The sequence below is a fragment of the Haemorhous mexicanus genome, chromosome 1 (assembly GCF_027477595.1).
Source record: "Haemorhous mexicanus isolate bHaeMex1 chromosome 1, bHaeMex1.pri, whole genome shotgun sequence".
Taxonomy (NCBI): domain Eukaryota; kingdom Metazoa; phylum Chordata; class Aves; order Passeriformes; family Fringillidae; genus Haemorhous; species Haemorhous mexicanus.
The window spans coordinates 20,867,940-20,891,300 of NC_082341.1; the positions used below are offsets into that span (position 1 = coordinate 20,867,940).

Below are 23,361 nucleotides of genomic sequence, written 5' to 3' on the forward strand. Positions count from 1 at the left end.
CTTAATTCTGTGGTTACTGCGTAAGAATCAAGCTTTATTTCCTGTTCTGATTTTAAAAAACATCCATGTTAATTTAGGACTTCAATTCCAAATGTTTGAATCTGTGTTTATAGACATTTCAGTTTGTATTTAAACCTGTAAAAGAAGCAGCACGTATTAGGTGTGATGTGCATTTAGTTCAAAGAGCTGGGGTATTGACTGAATTTGTGCCAGGGGTGTTTATTATAAAGTGTTCAGATTCTATATTATGGTAAAGCTGGTGATACTTTATAAGAAATGCAGTTGCAGAGGGCTTTCTTGAATTATTAAGAAAGCAAATGTGAAGCATAAGACCTTCTTAAAATTAAATGGACATATTAAAGTGTAACTATGGAGGAAAGCAGTGGTAGGCCTAAGCTTTAGCATTATAGGCTTCTCATAGAAATAATGTTTGATTTTTATAAATTCAACTTCTAAACACCTTAAACTGATCATTTTTTACTCTTCCAAATACCAGATGATTTTGGCTAAGCTCTGTGTATTCTGCTTTAGATACTTTCATGAAGGGCTGATAATTGAATTGCTGATAATTGAATTGCATCTTGAACTGTTGGAATGCCAATAGACATTTTAATGATGATCTGTCTTTCCTGGTCTTTTTTTTTTGTCACAGAAGATCTCTAGCTGTCCTTATATCTGTTTCAACCTCTGAATTCCGTTTCAGAGGAAATATTAATTAAGAATCCTGATTCTTTGTATTTTGGGGGCTAGAGCCATATTTTTGGAATGGCATATAGAAGTGTTGCAGTATATGAAGGAAGAAGTTGTGCACTTCCTATGGATTCAAGCACCAACCATTGCTAATATAGGTCAAATGCTAGTCTTTATTAATGAAAAAAATGTCATGCAAAAGACCACTTGGTGTTTGGAGCAGCAGACCTTCAGGTCTGTAACCACATTTACCATCTTCATGTATCATGCGGCGTAAAATCTTAAAGACTCTTCCATCTTAATCCCCTCCTTACACGTGGTCTTCCAGGCACAGGATTTACCACCCAGTCTTAGCTTTGCAAAATGGGTTCTGCTTTGGACATCCTTGGAGTCAGTGACAAGGAAACTTTTTTGCTCTGGTAGGTTTTTCATGAGGCAGCCTAGAAACCCTCTTGTCATCTGCAGTGTGTGTGTTAGAGGGCTTCAGAAGAGCCCCTTAGGGGAGAGGGGCTTGAATAAGAGCAGAGATTATTTTTGGGAGGGCTTTGGCATGGAAGGGTCAAGTGGTGTGGAAAGAGAAAAGGTGTACTGCTGCACAGAAAGCTTAAAATGTAACATTTGGAAGGCAGGTGAGGCACAGGCTCAGTGTTTGAACTTCTGCAGGGATGAATAGTGCTGGGCAGCAACTTTGAGCTGGTTCTCTGTCCCTGCCAAAGAATAGATACTATTCTGCCTCTTGTCAGTAGGGAGAGCATTCTTTCCCTCTCTCTTCCTTCCTTGCAAAAGGCAAGGCTGTTAGGGCAGCTTGGTAAAAATCCCTTTTCAGGAGTGGAAAACAAACTGCTTTCTTTAGTCCTGTTTTATAGAAAGACCAGTTTTTAAAACAGTGACAATTGTGCAGTAGCAATAGTGGAGAATGCTTTCCTGTGTTTTAATTGCTAATACTACAGCAGCAATATGAGTTGTATGCCCATAATGGGGCTTCTTACTGGGGATGAGGAGGAAGAAGGATTTTGTCTAGATTTAGCTACAGAGAGCTGATCTCTACAGGTTCTTCTTTTGTTGGGGCTGGCTTATGCAAAATGGGTAAGGAAAGGTGAGGTTATTTCCTGAGTTTTTGAAAGAAAATAATGGATGTGCTTCTGCTGACCTTGTTCACATGCTTATATGGTCTTTCTTATTTTTGGTTGTGCAACTTTGTCTTTGTACTTTGACTAGATTTCTTATAGTTTCAAGTGTCAGATATTCATACATTCACATAACATCTTCTCTTGACTTCAGTGACTGTTGCTTATCACTTTTGCATCAAAAGAGAATCAAATTCGGAGTATGTTTAGGGACAGCATCTGAAAGGTCATGTTTGTTTCCAGTCTTCACATAAGAAAAAAATCCTGTTCTTGACTATAGCTACCTGTACAGGCTCTTTCTGAAGATGCCTCTCTTCTCTGTTCTGCTTTCAAACCTGGGTGACAACTGAAGCAAGATCCGCACACACCCGGTATATATTTGCTGTACATGCACTAGGGACAGTATGAATAAGAAGCTGGTAGGTAGGTTTTTTTCTGTTCATGTGATAAACAGCCATACACGAACAGCTCATGCACAGTTAGATTCTGTGAAGGTATCTCCAGCCATGTGCCTGCCTTCATTGTTGCTGCAGCTTTAGAGAGTATCTGAATCACCCTGTTCAAGCCCTTGGAGTCAGAGAAAAGTTACCTTTCTCTACCTTGTCTGATCCAGGATTTTCAGAGAAATCTCTTCCTTCTGTTACGTGTCCTCATGTTGTTCTGTCTGTTACCAGTGGGAACTGCTCTCCTAAACCCTCTGAAGACTGGCTAATGGAGTTGTGTTTAGGTTAAGCTTTATTAGTCGCAGGACTGACATTTTATTTACTTCATACTCCTTGTGCATCAATAGTTCTGTAGTGACACAGATTTGCTGTTCTTAGGAAGAGGTTTGAGCAGTTGTTCAATGAACATAAATACTGTGCTCTTGAGGTATTCTCCTTTATATTTGGTATCATGGTGGAGAACTACATGGCAGAATGAAGAATGCTCAACATGATGTGCAAAAGTGTAATTTTTAGTTTCACTAGAAGTCATCAGCCAAGGACCAGCTTTCTCCATGGGATGCTGTTAAAGCTGAGCATGGCGTTGACACCTCTCCCTTGTGCTTCATGGTTTGGGTGTGCCTGCTGATTGAGGTGACACACAGGATCCCTTGAGAGTGTGTAAGTTTTGAGTATATTTATGGGAATGAGAGGTTATAAAAAGGTCTGCATTGCAAAAGACTTAATATCTTGGAGCATCAAAGCCTTTTCAAAACAGGAGGAAATCTTGGCATATATTACATTTTTAAGGAAAAAGCCAAACAAAACCCTTGTGACCTGTATTATTCCTGTTAGGTGAAGTGAATACTGATGTCATATTCTTTTTTTCCCTTTACTTACAGCATGAACAGGTTAAACACCTTGCCAAGGGGATTTGGCTCTCTACCAGCACTAGAAGTTCTTGACTTGACTTACAACAACTTAAATGAAAATTCGCTACCGGGAAACTTCTTCTATCTGAGTAAGAAACTTTTCTAAAAACTCTACAAATCTTCAGGATATGGTGCTTTGCTCTTTGCAGTTGAAATTTATTTGATGCAGACCAAAATACAAATACAGATTTTTTCCCAATATTTGTTTTTCTTTTAATATATCTTGAATATTTCTGCATAGCATGGCAATATTTATCACTGATATATACTGTCATCTGACACCTTTGGACACGAGCAGACTTGCTTAGTAATGGTATATTAGTTTTCTTCTGAGTAATACTTCCTTGGGTCCCATACTCAATTAAAACGTCATGGAGGTTTGCAAGCCTCAGGGGAAAGTAAACCATTTTGCAGAGCAACTGTTGTTCGTTGAGTCTGAAAAAGAATGTATTCTTGATAGTTCATTACTAAAATAGTTTTAACAGCATGTGGGTGTTGAGGTGTCCAGCACATTAAAACATATGCCAAGGTTACAAAGCTTGGCAGAGGAATGGTAGAGCTAAGCTGACCTTTGCATATGTTAAAAATACATACCCAGAGGGTTGACAGAAAGGTATTGTAATACATATGTGCAAAAGGGCTGCATTATGGTTGCCTAAGCAACTTGAATTCTGGCACTTTCTGGATTTCAGCGATTCTGCTGTTCCGTGTACTATGCTGAAGTGGCTTCAGGATCAGTGCATTCAGCATCAAAGTGACAGGCAAGGGGAGAGGAGGAGTGCTGCTCTCTGAGGGATGTTGTGATTGTAACCTGGCTCAGGGAAAGCTTTAAGTCAGCATTATTAAAAATGGTCACATTTAGTGAAACAAGAAGAGGAGGAGTGAACTACGTAAGACAAATGGGATCTCCTCTGGTGGGAAGGAGAGGTTTTGCTGATCTGACCACCTTCTCTCCTGCTGCACCTGACAGCTCTTTGTGAGTCTCCATTTTAATTCCTTTTTCCAACTGTCATGTATGCTTGTTTAGTAATAGCAAGCTGCATAGTTGTGCTGGGTCATCTTTTTTTGATTAATTTCATTGAGACTTGGCATGGAAATTATGAATTATACCATTGAAGTCTTCTGTATTTCATTTCAGATCTCTTTCCCAGTGTGGTTTTTATAGAGCTTAACATAGCTGTATATTTGTTGAAAAAACTCAGAATTTTTTTAATGTCTGTTTAGGATGCAAATTGATGTAATAAATAAGAATCAGGGGTAATAAAGAGTAATGACTGTATTCTCATATCTGAGCATTCAGGCTATTTGCCAGAATCTGCCAGAGTCTACTGTTGCAGAAATTGTTAATTGTGCTAGTCCTTTTGAATATAGATGTTTTCCTGAACTCACCAACAATATAATAAGCCAGTAAATCTAAGTTTGACCTGCTTGTTATTATTGTGAGCCCTGGGTATGTCAAAGGCTTTTCACCAAGTCAGGGTTATTAATCAAACCTGACTCCTTTTTATTGATTAGACCTCAAATGGTTGGGTTATATGCCACCCTGTTTATATATTGCTATTTAATTTGCAGCCACCCTTCGTGCACTCTATCTAAGTGACAACGATTTTGAAATGCTGCCGCCAGATATTGGGAAGCTCACAAAGTTGCAGATAGTAAGTAATTTATCTAAATTCTTGGAAAATCAATTCACTTTTGCAACACTTGTAGGAATGGAATCCAGTCAATTTGAGGAGTAGTAGGGTAGGTTTGCAGGAATAGACCACTATACCTGGAACTGTTTCTTGTTTACCAGAAGACACTTGTAAATAAATTGGAAGAATTGAGCATTCAGGAGAAAGTTGGGGGCAGAGGGAGTAGAGCTCTCTTTTGGGCTGCTTTATGGTAACCAAAAATTGTTCTGACTGAATTTATATTTGCTCTTAGCTGAGTCTTAGAGACAATGACCTGGTATCACTGCCTAAAGAAATTGGTGAGCTCACCCAGCTTAAGGAACTGCATATCCAGGGAAATCGCCTTACTGTGCTGCCCCCAGAACTGGGTAAGATTATGGATGATCATTTATTTATTTGACTAATAGTGATGATGATGAACTGTATTTCCTCTGAAATGATTATGCTTAAGTCATCTTAAGCTAATATTTACTTTCCCCTGAGAAAAACTCACTTTTACACTCCTCCACTGCACTCCTGGATGTGCAGGAGGAGCCAGAAGATGACATGTTTTGTTTTATTATTTTATTGCATGTTGCATTTTTCTTGTCTATTAGTACACCTGATTGCCAATTTGTATATAGCACCTTACTTTATTTAATGTATCATAAATACTGGGTGAGCAAACCTGTTCTTATCTTTCACTGGGTTTTGATAACACTGTTTAGATTAGCCAAAATTATATTAATCAAAAATGACAATAGCATAAGTGGCTTCTTAGTGACTGTGCCTATACAAAGTGGAAGTTTGATCAACTAGAGTGAAATATAGCTAAATGAGAGGATTTTTTTGTTTTTCAATTTGATAGCTTTTCTTAGGGAGCTGACAGCTCTTTAACTTAAAGCAATGGAGCTGGTTGATGGAATTTGAATTTGTGATACTGTACATTTGAATGCTATGAAGTAGGAGTTCTTCTTTGAAACTTGAGTATTGATTTTGCTGAATTTGCGTTTTATGTGAGGGGCATGTTTCCCGTTTTCCTCAAGCCAGAAATTGGTTTCTAATCTTAAAATTTTAAAAAATATTTTCATTGGGAATAATGTAGTTGTGTCAATTACCTGGTTTTGAAAGCTTTTGGGGAAGCTTCTTTGTTTCTACTGGTACCTTCCACATAATACTTCCCAAAACTCAGAAGGATAGGGACAGAAATTAGCATGATGAAATAAAATTACTTGTTTTCATAAGAACTTGCTTTACCCATTGACCCTTTACTTTAATGTGCTTTAATGTACTTTAATGTGACCGTGTGCACAATGAATGCTTTTTGTTTTATAGAGCAACGTGCTTTTTTTCTGTGAATTGGGGAAGGTATTTGTTTGACTCTTATTTGTTTGCCCAGTATGGGGTTTTTTGACTTTTTCCCATACCACTGGTGGCCTAGTGGATGAAAGTTGCTCTCTTTTCTTCAATTTCAGATGTTGATGTCTTGACACAAGTATATATATTCCTTAGGTTTTGGTCAAAGTTGTATTTATTTATCAGTTCTTGCAGCAGCAACGTTCAGAAGCATGTAGTGTCTGTAGATGTACTTTTCTGTAGCTTCCTAAATTATAGCTTTTGGGTTTTTTTCATAACGTGGAAGATGAATAGTGCACTGAGTCTAACCACCTTCTTTGGCTAATTAAATATTCTAAACATGCTGCTGCCTTACAAGCATAGCAACAAATCCCCATTAAATGGTTTTACTATCAAAATCCATCCCAAATGGAAATGTTTGAAATAAAATCCTCAATATTTATTTCTGTATTAATCTGCAAAATTCAGGAGGGCTATGGGAAATTTTTTCCTCTAAGCATTTATTTGCATTTTAGAGCAATATCACAGTCTGGTAAAAAAAGGACTTGTAATTTTGCCCCAGCTGATAAAGGTGAGGTTCACTGACACAGCTAAGTTCTTGTTATCTCTGGTTTTTATTACTCGAAAGGTATTTTGTAAATTGTACTCTTCTTTTAATGTAATAATTGATCAATGTTTCATTTTGCAGTCTTACTCAAGATCCTCATTTGTGATCAGTTGCCATAATTTCTGTTGTGATCTATGCCATGGATAATGCTAAAACCATCTCAAATTTTTAAAATATATTTTGTTATATATTTCCAGAGAACATTACGCTGAAGTCTACATTTGTAATCTGTGCAACTTGCAGGCATATTTACTATGGAAAACAATGTTCTGCTTGTTTATGAAACATCTGGGCACATGTTAGGGACTGGAACACCAGACTAGGGTTTGGAAGGCTTGTTTGAGATCAGGGAACAGGCCATAGGCAAGAGTGAATCTCTGCAGTCCTGGTTTCCCTTCTGTAAACCAGGGCAATTTAGAGAAGCACCCCTTTGGAGATGATTTTAAAGTCTGCCAGTGAAAGGTGGCATGAGAGGGTTACAACCTGCTGCATGGACTGCTAATGCCATAGTCACCATCTGAGGGAAAATGAACTTTGTCTGCTGTCCAAGTTCTCTCTCCTAAATTTTTAAAATTGAATTATAATGTACTCAGAACTATCCAAATACTTCTTGGTGTGCATTTTGGACACAATAAATAGCTTTTCAGTGAGCTGGTCCTGTTTGCATTAATTGGAGCTGTTCCTGTTCCATTCAAAGTAAACAATCTTTTCTCTCTCATTATCACTTTCATAATTAAAGGTGCTGAACGTTTTTGACTGGCTTAGTTCAGGCTCTGGTGGACAGCAGTGAGTCATTGGATGTTCATTTACCATGGAGATGGGCACAACTGAATGATGAGAAGGATGTATGTGTTACATTAACCTGTATTTTAAAGGTAACGTAAATAAGTGCAGAAGAAGGAATGAAGAATAGGGTATGGAAAAGGCCACAGACAGGCCTTGGGGTCACAGCTTTGGAGTGGAGAGACCAATAAATAACCTCCTACAGTCAGCCTGTAATGTCACCCAATGTGATTGAGGTGGCACCAGTACAGGGCTGGGGGAGATCACTATTATCCTCCGTTGTGTTTAGCAGAGAATTCCTACTGCTAATGTAAGAAAAATATTTCTGCTCAGAAGGAAATGAAGGGAATGAAGGACTGCATTGGTCCCTGGGTGAGGTGCTGTTCTGTAAATACAGTACATGTGAGTGATGAACACAGGAAATGGCCAGGAGTAGGTGGGTGGAATTTGCAGCTTGTTTTTATCATTTGTCTCTCAAAACCCCATTCATGAGAAATGGTGGTGGGCAGTCATATATAAACTTTAAAGAGGCGCTGGCATTTTTTTCCCCAGCATTTAAAAGGTTATGTGCTGCATTGCAAGACAAATAAATCATGATTCACTGCAACAACAGAGTTGCAGTCAGTTATATAAATTGCCGAGGAGGCGCTAAATCTGTCGCTTTGTGTGTTCTGACCATTTAACAATACAAACGGTTTGGAAAGAAAGTAAACTAGAAACAAGAACCATATAAAATGGTAGATGCAATTAGTCACATCAGTGATGGTGTTTTAAGTTCATTGTTTGTTCATCTGGGTGGACCCCTATGTGCCACATGAAAGATTTTCTCAGGAGAATCAGGAGTGTAAGAGTAGTATATGGTGCAGAGTACTCACCAAGAAGTAGCTAAACAACCACCCAGAGAATGGAACTAGCTTATCTGTTTGTTTGCATTTCTGCTGTGAAAACAAATGGTATGATTTTTAAAGCCCAGATTCTAATGTTGCCTGGGTGCACTACCCTGCTGCTAACATGTGTGCACACATGTGGTTTGGTCATGTTTATGCATATGGAAGAACAGTGATTTCTAAGAATACATTCCCAATTACCATCCTCCTTTTGCAAAATTGGATTTGGCATCAACAGCTCATAAGTTGCTGTTCAGTGCTGTTCTAGTTTAGCACTTTTCCTCAGGTAAAGAGAGACACTATCAAAATTACAATGTTAGTCCATACCAGAAACGTGGAAAATTCAAGCCTTGTTAAAAAACCAAAAAATCTTAAAGGCCTAAATAGTCATGTTCCTTTTTAAGGACCATGAAACATTTTGTAAATATAATTTGCATATCAGAATAACCAAGTAATTATTTCTAATTTTTTTTGTTTTGAACAGCTAAATTATCTTCTGTGGATAAAGGACTGGCTTTCAATACAAAGTTCAAGGAATTGTGCTTAAAGCCTCAGTATTTCCATTGCAGGAAGACCTTTTAGAATTTAGGCTTTTGAAATTACTCTAGAATTTGTGAATTAATATTATATTATGCAAAGTAGTAGCTGCAGTTGTTTGTTCAAGTAAATATTAATTGAAATAGCCGTTTACTCAGGTAATTATAACAGGCATGTGCAAACATAAGAATCACTTACTTTACAAAAGATATTTCTTTTCCGAATGTTAGAAACTTTCCACTTGTTGATGTAAATGCCAAACTTTTCGTATTTAGTATAAACTGTTACTGCACCTCGCCTGTGTCACAAGACAGCACTGCTCACACCTGCCGTACAGGTCATTTATTGGTCCTTGTTGAAAGCCAGAACACTGGGGCTCTTTGGACAACAGATCTGAGCACTGGAACAACTAATTGATAAAGATACGTTTCTGATTTTGAAACTAAAGTAAAGGTGGATAAACAAAATAGTTTGTTTTCTGGGACTGCTGATATAGCAGTTATCAGTCAAGAAACAATAAAAAACATATAAGTAACAAGATAGGTTATGGAGAGATTATTTATATAGAAAAGCTTCTCTGAAAATCTGTGCATATTCTAATTGTGTTACTCATTTAAGGTTTAAGTCAAAAAAAAAAAAAAAAACAAACAAAAAAACCAAAAAAACCAAAACCAACTACGCCCTATACCCCACCACTTGCTTTGTAGGTAGAAACCAGGCTGAATGCAAAGTACTTGATGGACACTGCTGTAATTCTTTCCAAACTTTCCAAGATACAGATTTGATCTTGCATTAGTTTTTAAAATATGTAAGTTCTACAGTCACTTCTCACATAACTACAGTGTGGGGGGGTTCTCATCTTGACTGCACTCTGATTATAAGTACCGTCAACATAATAATGATCTTTCTGTCAGCAGATACTTCATCTGTTGTGTCACAGCTGTAGTAGGTAAGAGTACGGTAATTAGAGCCAATCTGAGCAAATGTTACATTTGTTGTTATATTTGCTTCATTTTATGTGTTTCATAGTACTTGAAGGTGGTTTCGCTCTTCTGAGTACTTGGCAACCTGTGTTTGAATGGAAGTTTCAAAGGTGCAGGGCAAAAGCAATACAGTGAGTCTTTTTTGAAGTCATTTTTTTAAATTAACTAGATTTTGGTCTGATAGGGACCCTTCAAAGAGAGAATGCTCTCTTGAATTCCCATGTAATTGAGAATCTCAGGGGAGTTTCTGATGCTAGAAAAAATGTGCAATATATTTCAAAATAAATTGGGATGCTTATTCTCTAAGCCTGTAATACTTCCTGTGCCATTAAAATGTCTTTGATGTTAAACTGCTTTGGCATCACGTTAATTTTCTTTGTTCCAAAAGCCATCTGCTGCATACTGTGTTTCTTGGGTTTCTTCACTGGGAACACTTAGTGGTGACTGTTGGTCTGCCCCTCGGGATCCCAGTCAGCACTGGACATTTGTTACACAGAGCAGTGAAGGAAATGGTATTTCCAGCACAACATTTCTTTCAAAGAAAGAAATCAGTGAAACTTAGCTGTACTTGTAGGTCTTCTAGTAAATGATCTTGCTCTTGCCTGAGGAATGCGGGGGAAATTAATTTAATCAAGTTGTAAGTAAGAAATAAAAATTTTTGAATGTATTTTTAAAAATACATTTTGAAAATACATTTTGAAGTAATTTCTTGGGTTTTTGTCAAAGTGCTTGTCCTTCTGCCTTTCCTCTTAGCTACCAAGACAATGGCACCAGCTGGGCTGTTTGCCCTGGTGCCTGAGAGCTGTGTGTGTTGGAGTTCAGTTGTTGAAACAGCCTGATTTGTCATGTGGCAGTACAAGCCATTAGCAGAGTGTTGTTAGGTGAGGAGTACCTCATGTGCTGCACTGAATAAGTTCCTGTTTTATGACTTTCATATGTGAATGTTGGTATTATTTACTCTTTCTACTAGTTCTCCTGGTAAGGTCTGCTGTGTTGTGTATTGTTGATGGTAGAAGTTTCCAAGGCTCTCTCCTTGTTCCCAGAGAGTTAACCTCTCCTTCTGCCACCTGAATGTGGAAATGTGAGTTTGCCCAGCCAGGTTAGGGCTATAATCTGTCTGTATTCAATACCTGAAGTGTGGTTTAAGTTGGTAATTCAGCATTTCATCCATCCTCTTCTCTTTCCCAGGCTTCATCTTCAGTCCTGACACATTCTGAAGCATCATACTTTCCATTACACTTTGATATAAAGATTCTGGCTGACCTTTGCGTTGATGCTGGAATTTTGTATAAACATTTCAGGACTACATTCACTTTGTTTTAAACTCTCTTCTGTGAAACATGCTGGAGGGTAAAATTCTCTTCCCATACAATTGTAATAGCTGTAGCTGAGGCAATAGCAGTTTGCCCTGTAACACTTTGCATTTACACCAAGGGTAAAGAATTCAAGATTTAGTTGGTCTGTTTTCACTTGATCTATTTCAGCTATGTTCCTCTTACTAAGAGTTGAAGCAAATGGAGTAGCTGCTATGGGATCACAGTATAATCAGACTATTTAACCTATCAAAGTAAAGAGTGAGGGAACACTTGGCTGCTGATCCTCACTCACTCCATGAGAAGAAAGCACTGGTGGTCTTTCTTCCTTGTAGATGGGCAGAGGGAGCAGCAGTGTTCTAGAAATAAGTCAGCTTAGTTCAGCTTGGAAGTAAAGAATGTATTTTAACAGTGATGAACCATTAGAACAAGACACAACTGGCAGAGTCTCCATCTCCTGATGTTTTTCAGACCAGATGTTTTTCTGTTTGAAATGTGTTTGTAAGCACTTCAGTTAATCAACTGACACAGATTTACTGTTGTATGTATTCAGGTCAGTGCTGAAGTTGGGGTCTCATCTCCAAACTTGGCATTGGAAATCATCATGTACATCTAAGAAGTTGTAAGAATAACATGTGATGTTGTAAAGCCTGTTTTAACGCTCTGAAAGTAATTGTAAAACTGAGGCTAGAGTTTGACCTCAGTGTTTGACTTTCAGATTGCTCCCTCAGCCTTTTCTTACCTTGGGGCTTCCTGTCTAACACTCACAGGGGAGATGGCAGGCATTTCCATCTGTGTGGGTAGGAAAGGAGCCAGGGGAAGACTTCCAGCCTGCTTCCGTGGGATGGATGCTCTGGGGTAGCTTATTTATTTGCATGAATCTGATTTCTTGTTATCTGAGACTTGAACCTTTTCCCATATTATGTAGAACCACCACAAATGCTATTTCAGGGTTCTCTGAAGAGCTGGGTGACTTGAAGTGATACTGTTAGATGTTCTTCAGTATGAGGTTGTAGGGTTGAGAGGGCAGAAATGTTGCTGGGATTGATCTTTTGGAGGCATTTCAGTCTAGTTTTAGATTTACTAAACTTAGTTGTTCTCTCTTAGTGCACAGGAGCTCATCAATAAGCAAATTAGTATTTTTGACATATGCTGTGGAGATGTAGATTTCTTTATCATACTGAATATTGCCATGACTATTTCTGCCAGTTCCAAAGAGACTGAGTCACACTGCACTTAGGTACGAGAAGACTTTGCTCTTTGTTGTCTTACTGCTCCTTTATAAATACTGTTTAAATCTACTGTCTTCTGTTATTAATCCTTCAAAAGGGCTGTCTTCAAAGCAGAAATGATCTTACCTGTTTATGGAATGGTATGAGTTGCTGGTGCGTAATCTTACATGTGCTTAAGATTGGGGTAAAAATCATTGTCTTTTGATAATACTTTGTGGTATAGAAATGAGTTTATATTTTCGTTTTTTTTACATAGGTGTTAAAACATCATTTACAATTAATTGCTTTGGTATCCTTTTCATGACATAATAATCATTATATTTCTCCTACCCCCACACTTTAAACAATCTCTCTCTCTCTATTGAGACAAAGCAAATGCCACAAAAGTAATAAAAATTATAAGCCCTGTAGTGTAAAGCAAATCTAAAACAAGCCAGGACAGACATGTTTTTACGTACAACCTAAGTTTAAATTTAGTGCAGTGGATTGATCCCTTACTTAGCATTTAATAAAACAGGATTCAAAGGTATTTATATCTAAATAAATTACTAAAACTAATTTTGTTCCTCCTGTTATATGTATGACAAAGAGTAAGACCTTTGTGTTGTAAAGGGAAAGAACGTTTGAATTGCAGTCTTAAGTGGAATTGCTAAAAGGGATGTGTTACAGCTTGAGGACTCTCCTTGAGGTCAGTGAAGAAGAGTCTAGGCTGGGAGGGGAGTCAGAGTATCAAGAGGGCACAGATATGAAGCTCAACGGTACACAAGCTAAAAATTATATCCATTGATTTTAATGAAGCTCCACTAGGGATGAGTTTAAACCATTACAAAGAAGCGTTGATCTGGCATTTTACAGCTCGGATCGTGTTTCTTATGCTGAATGCCAATGTTCAGTTCTCAAATGTCAGAGTTGTTTAATTACTTAATTTCACCTTTTAATTTTTGGAGGTATTTAAAGTGTTGCCAGGGGGCATTCAAGTGAAAGGGACAAGCCAGGTGTGTGTTCATTCTGTTTCCTTCTGTAAGTATTGAAGTAATGCCTATCTACACTAGCAATACCTTACTGTACCTCCAATATACATCCACTGGGTAAATATTACACACTTTGTATATCATCCATCACAAGAGGATGGGGGGCTTGTAGCTGTATATGTCAGGGGTGCTTGCAGGCTAAGTCTAATGGACAGAAGTAGCCTGGGAAGTCTGAAGGCACCCTTGCCAAAGTGATGGTTAGTATTATTACTGGCTCTGACACTCTGCAAACACCACTGTGGGAGGCAGCATTTGATTTTCTATTCTAAGCTCTTTTCTGACCATTGGAGGCATTCAAGCAAAACATGAATGTTCTCACAGACCACTTTTTATTTCAACAAAACTGCAGGAAAATAAAAAACATTAATGATAATGTTTTAGCTGAAGTGCAGGAAAGTGTAGGTTCCTTCTTACCCTTAAATATCTCTCAGGATGAGGTGTGCCCCCTGTCATATGAGGTGGCCCTTCTGCCCACCCATGCTCTGAGTTTAGGAAGTGATAAATGGTGGTTTTCGTAAATGGATGACCTAAGAGCACATTAAAATTAAAAATATGCACACTTTGATTTTGCACTTGAATTCTCAAGAGTTTTGGTGTAGATCTATTTACTATAGCTCCCAGGTGGTAGCTAACAAGAGATTTGGGCAGTAGACAGTTTTTTGGTCTGCACAGCTGAGTAGTTGGGCATTAGGAGCAATTTCATTTTGAGGTGGGGTAAACAAAGAAGTTTAATCACAAGGATCCAATCAAACTTAAGGGTTCAAGATCATCTTTAGATACAATGAGTACTGAGACAGAAATAAAAATGCCAAGATCAGGCATTTCTAAGATAACAGAGGTGGCTGCTCTTAAAAGGCTTTTGGTCATTCTGTGCAGGTCGTCCACAGCAGTCAGCTGTTAGATCTCTGCTCTTCCCTTTTCCAGATTCTGTTATCTTTTTAGTGTCCACTTACTGATAGCAGCAGTGTCCACTTTGCAGTCTTCCTCCTTGGAAATCTATATTTACTCAAGATAGAGTAAAAAAAGTACCCGTTGGACTTAGAAGGTTCCTTAAGCGTGTTAAACCTGGGTTCTGGGATGTATAGTTTTGATGATTTATTAGAATAATTTTAGAAGCACTCAGAAATAATTTAAATATAGCATTTCTGTGCCCTAGGAAAGGGGCTGTGCTGACTAGCCTTGAAGGTGGCCTGTTCCTCCTTGCTTACCAGAGGCATGTGACTGTGATGCCTTTCAGTGGAGCTGATCTCTTTCAGTATGACAAAATAGCAAGAACTTTAAGTCCATAATGAAGAAATACAATTTTAGTGAAATGATTATGCCAAATTACAGAAATGATAAATATTTTTTAGTAGGTAGATGTGCATGTAGGACAAAACAGCAATGACCAATGCAGTCTCCTATCCCAATATATTTTGTGATTGAATCTTCAATGCTGGAGTGTTACTAGAGGTAATTCTGTATTTTGCTTACTAAAATTATCTGAGGGATTTGATGTGATCTGTGAAGCAGAACAGTATATAAATTTCTGAAAGCCCTGGAGACAGTGTTCTGCTGATGCTGCTGTTAGTCAATATGCATGAAGGCACATCTGCCATGGCTTTTTCCCTGGCTCTAGTGCTGCAGGGGTGGAATAACAGCATTTTCTAACATGGTGTTGCCATAAAAAAATCACCTAGGCAAGGAGGCTTTTGGGATTGGGGGACCCATGTGTGAGGTGTCCAGTTGCTGGGCACTCCTGTGGGGAGCCTGGTGCTGGAACCAATGCTTCAGGCAAGTGTGATCATATCTTCCACACTGCTGGATTTGTCTTGTGCGCTGCAGCAGAAGGGTCCATGCAGTGCTCCTGTGTGTTTGGCTGCCCCAGCACATACTGTTCCTGAGGTGTTACTGAGACTTTGGCCTTGTTCTTGGGACTCCTGGCTGTCCTGCAGCCAGAGTAGAATTAGGTATGAATGCCCTTGATTCGTGGATTTTTTAGCTGTAAGCACAGAAAGGGCACCAGCATATGGCCCCAAGCACTGCATGGCGATGCAGGAGAGACACGTTTCCCTTCTGCCTCATTTTCTGTGTCTTCTTCATGCTCAAATGGCTTGCCTTGCATCAGGAGGGTTAGACTCCATTTCTACTTAGTTCTGATGAGGTGGGGCACTCTTCCTGTAACTTCTTATCCTGCTTATTTTTGTGCCTATTTCTATCCTTCATTTCCAGATGGAAATTTTGGTATCCAGCGGTGAGGTTTTTAAAGCCCTAGTTGCCCTGTCCTTCCTGTCTTCTGTAGGGCAGCCCTCTTTCACTCACCTGCAGAGCACCTGGTGCTTGCTATAAGGACAGACAAGTTGTTCCTTTTCTCACTACCACACTTGATTAAATTCTTCACTTAAAATCCCTAGGCTCTCACTCCAGCTCTAGGTGGCCAGTGGGATGGGCTGCCAGGCCAGCTGCTGCTGGCAAGGCTCCCAGAAGGACATCCTGGGCAGGGAGGGCTGGATTTTGGTGCAGATGCTGAATTTTTGTGCGCCCCAGTTTCCTCTGTAATTAGATTAATTGGGGCCTCTGCTTCCCACTGAAGGTGAAAATAAATATTTGTACCTGCCTCCAGTGTGTTTTAGGAAAAAAAAGAAGACAGAGGAAAATAAAGCTGTTACATTGGCATGGGGGCCTACAGGTTATTCTGCTTGAGCAGTCTTGGTTTTGCTGTAAGAATCCTTTGGTTGTAGTAGAGTAGTAATTATTACAATTAATTACGTTTAAATTTGCCATGTGGTATTTGAAATGGAAATGGGCTCACTGTACTGTAGGAATGGAAACATGCAGCAGCCTTCCCTGGATGGTAAATTTCTGACACAGCTTGGGACAAGAGGATTCAGCTGAGACCCCAGATATTGAGATTTTGGGTACATGTGATTTATTCCTTTAAGCAGCATTGAACTTGACCTGTTATGGGGCCAATCTTGCCTCCCCAAATTTTACTGGTTTTTTATAGTATACACAGATTGAACATTTTACCTTGATGCTCCACCTACGGAATGCTTGCAGTGTTGGTAGTTTTGGAGAGCAGTGTACAGGATTTTTTGCAGGTAATGAAATAGGAAATCCAATTTGCAATTGCAAAGCAAGCCCCTGAGTGATACATAATGTTCCCAGCAGCCCCAGTCAGAGGGTTAGGGCTAATTGCCTCTCTGTCCGGCTTCCCCAGCAGCCTCCGTGTGAGATCTGGGTGGTGAGAGCGCCAGCCCGCACCTTCAGCCAGCACAGATTTAGACACACTGCTTTCTAGCTTATTAGGTCCTCTTTGTCACAGTACTTAATCCTTTTTTCTGATCCTTGTTAGAACAGGGCTGCCGAGTCCCCTAATAAAGCAGGCGAGGCGCACTGAATAAAGCAGGCGAGGCGCACTGAAGCGTGCGGCGCGGGCGGCTGCCGCCTGGCTGACGGCTGTGGGGGCTCAGGCCAGCCCGCCACAGACAGCTGGCAGATGAGCTTGTTAAGGTAACGGTGACTCCTGACTCCGTGATAGGCTGCTATGAGATGCTTGGCATCTTTTCACACTGTATAATGGCCTGTCTTTAATTGTGTTAACCCCTTTTACAGAGAGGAGTACACCAAGGATTAGCTGTCACGCAGAATGTGGAGCCAAAGTGAGCAGTGAGCACAGGGCTTGAAGCAGCTCCCCTTGCCTGCACTTGCACAGACCCCTTTCATTTTGGAAAACTGTGGTGTCAGGTTGATTTCAGATTTCACCAGCAGCTTGGCTCAGTCAGTCTTCAAAACCCTGTAAATATTTTTTCTTTTGTTCCCCATAGTTAAAGATTATTTTAGCTTATTGTGGTTTAGTTATTGTTGATTTACGGGGGAGTGGTAAGCCTCTCTTAATTATAAAATTCAGCCCAAAAAAATTAAAAATATCCCACAGATTTCTTAATTTAAACAACACGACAAAATATTTCAATGACTAAGCTGTCCTGGAATTCAGCCCTTTGTATCCATAGTCATGAGGAGTTAGAGTGGAGCACGTGCTGTTTTTGGGCTCGGGTGGTAAACTTTTACAAAATGAACAAAAAAGCCCCGAGCAAGCCCATGACAGATATAAGATATCTTCTGTCAAGAATTGGTAAAACTGCTGTATTACAAGAATGGTGTTGTCTGTCTGCTGTTGTGTGTGTCACTCTAACCGCAGATCAGAGCGGGATCTTGGTGCAGAAAATGTGCTGGGTACTGGGAATGCAAAAAGCCCCTGGAGCAGGGATTGAGGAATGCTGTGCAATGCTAAGCTTCAGCAGAGCAGACTTCTACCAGAGAATCATTCTCCTTTCATTCCTGCAGATCATAGTGGAGATAGTGAATAGATGCATTATCAAGTCACACTTCAAACTAATTTAATAAATACGTGGGCAGAGTTCAACCCTGCTTTGCAGTGTGTAGCTGCACTGAAACAGAGCACATCCATCATGGTGGGAACTACTATGTCCTTCTATTTCTCTTTGCTGAGACTGAAATATTTGCTGTTATTACAGTTGCAATCTCTGAAACGAATAAAAAGTTTTTACATTCACAGCAAGGTATTTCTTTCAAATTTTTCATGTTTCAAATATTTTTCATCTGGTGTTTTGTTTAATCTCTTTCAGGTAATTTGGATTTGACTGGTCAAAAACAAGTCTTCAAAGCAGAGAACAATCCCTGGGTTACCCCTATTGCTGATCAGTTCCAGCTGGGAGTATCTCACGTTTTTGAATACATTCGTTCTGAAACATATAAATAGTAAGTATTACATTATATATTGTAGCTGTGTTATTTGTTTATTTCCCTGTAGTGTATTGGGCAAAGTGTTACCAGCTACACACATCTTTCATAATACATGCAGTAACTTGGTATTCAGGACAAATATGCAAGCCTGTACATTTATATTAAGGAATTTTGCCAAGAAGAAGGTAACTGTCATGTAGACAAGTTAGGAAAGCACAAAGACTGTTTGATACTGTCCTGCATTTTTTGTTAATTTTTAAGAGCTGTTATGTAACACGAGAGATGTAAAAGAACAAGTGTTACAAGCCTTTTGAGAGGTACTAATTTTAAGTATGTTCAGTATGGCTTTAGAGATTGAAATAGATATTTGTTAATGCTTTTGGATGCAGGCTGTTATGTTTTGAGAGATACCCAGACTTGGAACATGGTTTGATTGTGGACTAATTTGTGAAAGTCTGCAATCTTAGTAATTCACGTACAGGTATTAGTGTTTTCTTCAACAGTGTAAATGTGTGTGCTTGGCTTCTTCATTTTAATGCAAGATTCCATGTACAAATGCTGACCATTAGTTTAGGAAATAATGTCTTTAATCATTCACTAAATTGTGATATTTAAGTAAAGATCTCCATGTTATTCTTTAGATGGGAAATTATTTTTCAGTGTCTAGCAACAATCTTGATGCTGTCTCCCTAGGAGCAGTAGGTAGTACAACCTGGATTGGAAAGTAAGGTTTTGCATTTTGCCTTTCTTTAAAGACTGTATTTTAATAATTCAGAAGCATTTCTGACAATCTTTTATATGGTTGCTCTCTGAACAAAATTACCAGAGAAGGGTATTCACAAGTGACAGTTGTGGGATTCCAATTAAGTAACTGAGATGCAAATTTTTGTAGGAACTAAATGACCCAACAATGGCTTTTGTAAGCTATTGCTCTTCATTTACAGAATTTTAAATGAAAAGAAACACAGATGGAAGAGTGGTTGCAAGAATTGCGTGTCTCAGAAGGGTGCTGATATTTATGCTGTGATTCGTGTTCTCAAGACAGATTTATTCATAGATTTAAGTAGGCTGCAACACCCTTCTTGCAGTAGTACTCTGTACTACAGACATGGTGTAGGGAAGCAGCTGCCTGTCTCCTTGGACCACCCCTCCCCACTGTTCATTGTGTACCTGCATCTCAGCTTCTTGATAATGCTTGGTAATTTTGTTTCATAATGTCAATTTTATATTTCTCTTTGCTGAGCATTGTAATTTAGGGACCCTCATGCACTTCTCTCAGGGACCACACTGGGCATTGTGAAGACAGCAGAATTTTAAGGACTAAAGTGCAGTTTTGAGAATTTGACTCATATTCGGTTTCTGGGGAGGGGGATGGGGGGAAGCTGTTATTATGTATCTATAATTTTTTTTTTAATTTGAAATTTTTTGGGGGTATATTAAACTGCCCTGGCAACTTTCTTGGTGTAATCAAAATTGACAAGAAGGTTCTGTATTTCATCAGTTACCTCAGCTGTTTTTGTTTGTTCTAAGTTAGCCATATTAGGCTTGTTGTCTTACTCTTTGCTAGGTGTAGCAGTGTCTTACTGGCTAATGGGCCAATTTTGATTTTGTCCTCAGTAAATAATTGAAACCTATATTGTTAACAGTGCAAGCAGAATCAGACTGTGGTCATTCATAGGGAGAAAAATCAAAATCAAATAATCTTTCTGTGGCTCATACATTATTTCTACTTTGATCTTAGAAGTTTATTTCATTAATGTGCCATAGTTTTCAAAGTTTAGTGACAGAAACCAAATGCTTGGAGATAATTAGGTGTCAGTTTTAGATTTTCAGCATATGACCATTTTATATTATATCATAAATAAAAAGTATCAGTGTGATTTCTTACAAAACCAGTAGTAGCTTTTTTTGAGTCTTGATTTTCCATGTTTGCCCTGCTAAAAAGAGAGTGCATGGATTTTCCTCCTGAAAAAGATTGTCCTTTTTATTTCCAGTTTCCTCTAAATATGTGATTGAGAATTACTGGGATGCCACGTCCTAAAGACGTTCCTCTGTTTTCATTTGATTTTAGGAGTTAAAACTCAAAAGCAGTGGCATGGTCTAGGTAACAGGTCTAGTAGCATTGTTGTGCACAAAAGCAGATAGGCTGTACACTCAGAAGAAATTAAACTGTTTTTCCTGGTAGAATTTTGATATTTTCCTACTAATGACTACACAGCTTCTTCAACTGCCTTTTTCTTTCAGAGCCCTTGAACAGGTAGTGTGTCTTTTTCCTATTAAGCAAAATACAAAGTTGCTATGTGAACTTAGTATTTTTCCCTGTTGATATCTAAATAAGAAAAGTCAAGTGCTTGAGTTTTCATGTGTTTTATTGCTCGTTCTGCCAAAATAAAAAAAAAATCTTCCAATATTTGATAGATTGAGACAGATAAACTTTTACTGTGAGGCAAAGCGGTAGGCTTTTAGTTAAATGAATGATTGGAAAGGTTGCTGCTTAGCTAACCTCACTTGCAACACTGAGAAGATAGAACATAGATCAGCAGCTGGCCATCGGACCAGTAAGTTTGCTTTTAGGTGCTGGAAGACATAGACTCATAAACCAGAACTGTGCGTCTGTGTGGCAGATGAATTTTGACCTCCAGAGACTGAGATTTGTTTCCCTATACTGGTTATTTTTGCTAGTTGATTGGAAATACTGACTTTCCTTTTTTCACAAGTTTCACATTGTCTAGACTGGCTAAGACACTGAGGGTAAGCTCGCTCATATAGTCTCAAGTGCCAGGTTTCAGAGGCTCCCCAGGTTACATTTTCACTAAGGGGGTTATGCTAATACATTTTATTTTGTATTTGCAATGGCTAGAACTTTGTTTGCTCAGTTGCTCTTAACTTAGCCAGAAGTCAGTAACTTATTAGCTCCTGGCAATGCACTCACTTGCAGTCATGTAAATAAACCTTGAGCTTTCTGCTGATGACTGGCATAAGCCATCACTGCAGTCAGTGTCAGGGACCTCCATTCAGATTCTGTGAGGTTGCACTTCAAAGCAGCTACCAAGTAGATCACAAACCTCTTCTTTTCCTTTGTGAAATGTACTGGCTGTTTCAAGCATATTTAGTGAAAAATTACATCCCATTTTTAGCCTTGTCTTGGGATATTCATGCTCTAGTGATTAATTGATAAGTAGGGATGACACCCATGAGGGATGATTATGTCTAAAGATAAAATGTCATTTGTCTTGCATACTTTTACATTTCCACGCTCCTGTTTTACATGGTACTCATGTACCAAGTATAAAACTGGAATTGCACTTTACTTCAGAAGCATATTAACCAGTGAGACCCTCAGATCAGCTTCTCTTACTTTGTAACTTCTTTAATTTCCTTTAATTTCCTTACCTTTCATGAGAAATGGTGCCCAGTGATTTTTTTCAACCCTAATTTTTCAAGGAAGACTTGTGATGACAAAAAGATGGGCCATATATTGTGCTGGAAAATGTGTGTGGAGGGGCTCTTAATTCTTAACAGGAAATTCAGCAGCTCTTGGCACTTTGCTAGCTTTTGTTGGCTAAAATACGCCCACTGCACATTTCATCTGGTGACAGCATCGTTTGGAAATAGGTCAGTTTGCCAAGTGTGTAATGATTCTTAATGTCTCACTGGTGTGTAACTTTCTGAAACTTTAGTAAGCTGAATTTTGGCTTTGATTCTATATATACTCAGGAGCTGCCATTAAACTCGCCATCTGATGTCATGGTAGTGTTGAAAAGCAGTTGAAGAGCTTGCTTAAACAGTGAAGAATAATGGCAACCATGTTTCCTCAAAGGGCTTAACTAAATGTTTTATTTTTTATTCACGCCTTTAGTCAACTTTCAGAGTGACCTTTATGTTGTAAGCATATTCTCAGAGGATCTTCTCTGTCTAGGATACTGACAAAGAGATGATGTATTGTGTGATTTAGTGGTCACAATGTACTTAGATAAGTGCTGACAGACTTAAATGTTTGAAAGAAAACAATGAATTAAGCTCCTATGAAAAATAAAATTCTAGTTCCTTAGGATGTTCCTTAGGATTTATATAAGATAATTATTGATTTGATTAAGATGAGATAAAACAGATGTGCAGTTGGTGCCAGTGGGTGGATTTGGTTACTGGCATTTACAGCAAAGTTAGTCCAGAAAGCTGCTTTTTGGGTGCATTTCTGGAATTATTCATCTTCATGTTCTTATCCATCTTCATGTGGAACTTATTCTTTGCATGTTTCTAACAGAAAGAACAGTAATTTTGATTTTATCACAGCAGAATCTGTTGTAGACATTAACAGCTGATAGTGTAATCCCAGCTAAAACAAAATAAATTGCTGGGTCCTGAGTGCGTTTTTAAACTGCCCTTATACCCCACAATCCCCTTTTAACAGTTTCTCTAATGATTGTTGTTTCCCTGTATGACCTCCATATTCCAGGGAGGCTGAATTATGATAGAACAGTCACAGCATTTTTAAGTCTCTAGAAAGCAGATTTTCCCCACAAGGCAGTCACTTGAGAGTCAAGAGGCTCAACAAGATCTTTTGTGAAAGGAAGTAAGTTGCACTTTTCACATTTCCATCAGGAAAGGTAGTAGAAGTGCAAGCCATTTTCAGGACTGACACATGAACTCTTAGCGGAAGAAACAGTTTGACAAATGCAGTGCTGAGCATATATTGCTGGGCAGCATTGGAACATAGGCTTCCCTGGGCAGGTTGCTCTGTGCTAAGCATTGTAATTGAAAATCCCATTTCATCAGCAGTGACAGTGTGGAAAAATCCACTCTCGATTCAGCCCTCTGTGTAGGGACAGTCTCCTCAGGTTCTTGGGAATGAGTTCTTGTGCTGAACCCCACTATTATGCAGCAGCTGCTTCCAGGGCAACAGACACAGGTCATGAAGGAACAGATTCCTCTTCTGGATTACATTAAGGAAGAGTATTTCAGAGTTAATTTTTAACAACTCAAGGAGACTGGCAAGATATTCAGAGTAGTGCAATAGAATACAAATAGTGTCTTCAAATAACTGGTGATCTTATTCCACAGTT

The 23,361-nt window shown here is 38.8% G+C and overlaps 1 protein-coding gene across 1 annotated transcript in view; it reads left to right on the forward strand.

Annotated features, from left to right (window-relative positions):
* RSU1 (Ras suppressor protein 1) overlaps positions 1–23,361 on the forward strand; it is a 101,007-nt gene that overhangs the window by 22,214 nt on the left and 55,432 nt on the right. The window contains exons 5-8 of the mRNA XM_059842524.1: positions 3,142–3,260; positions 4,744–4,826; positions 5,098–5,212; positions 18,181–18,313. Coding sequence (XP_059698507.1) covers positions 3,142–3,260; positions 4,744–4,826; positions 5,098–5,212; positions 18,181–18,313 — 450 coding nt within the window. The remainder of the gene's footprint in view (positions 1–3,141; positions 3,261–4,743; positions 4,827–5,097; positions 5,213–18,180; positions 18,314–23,361) is intronic.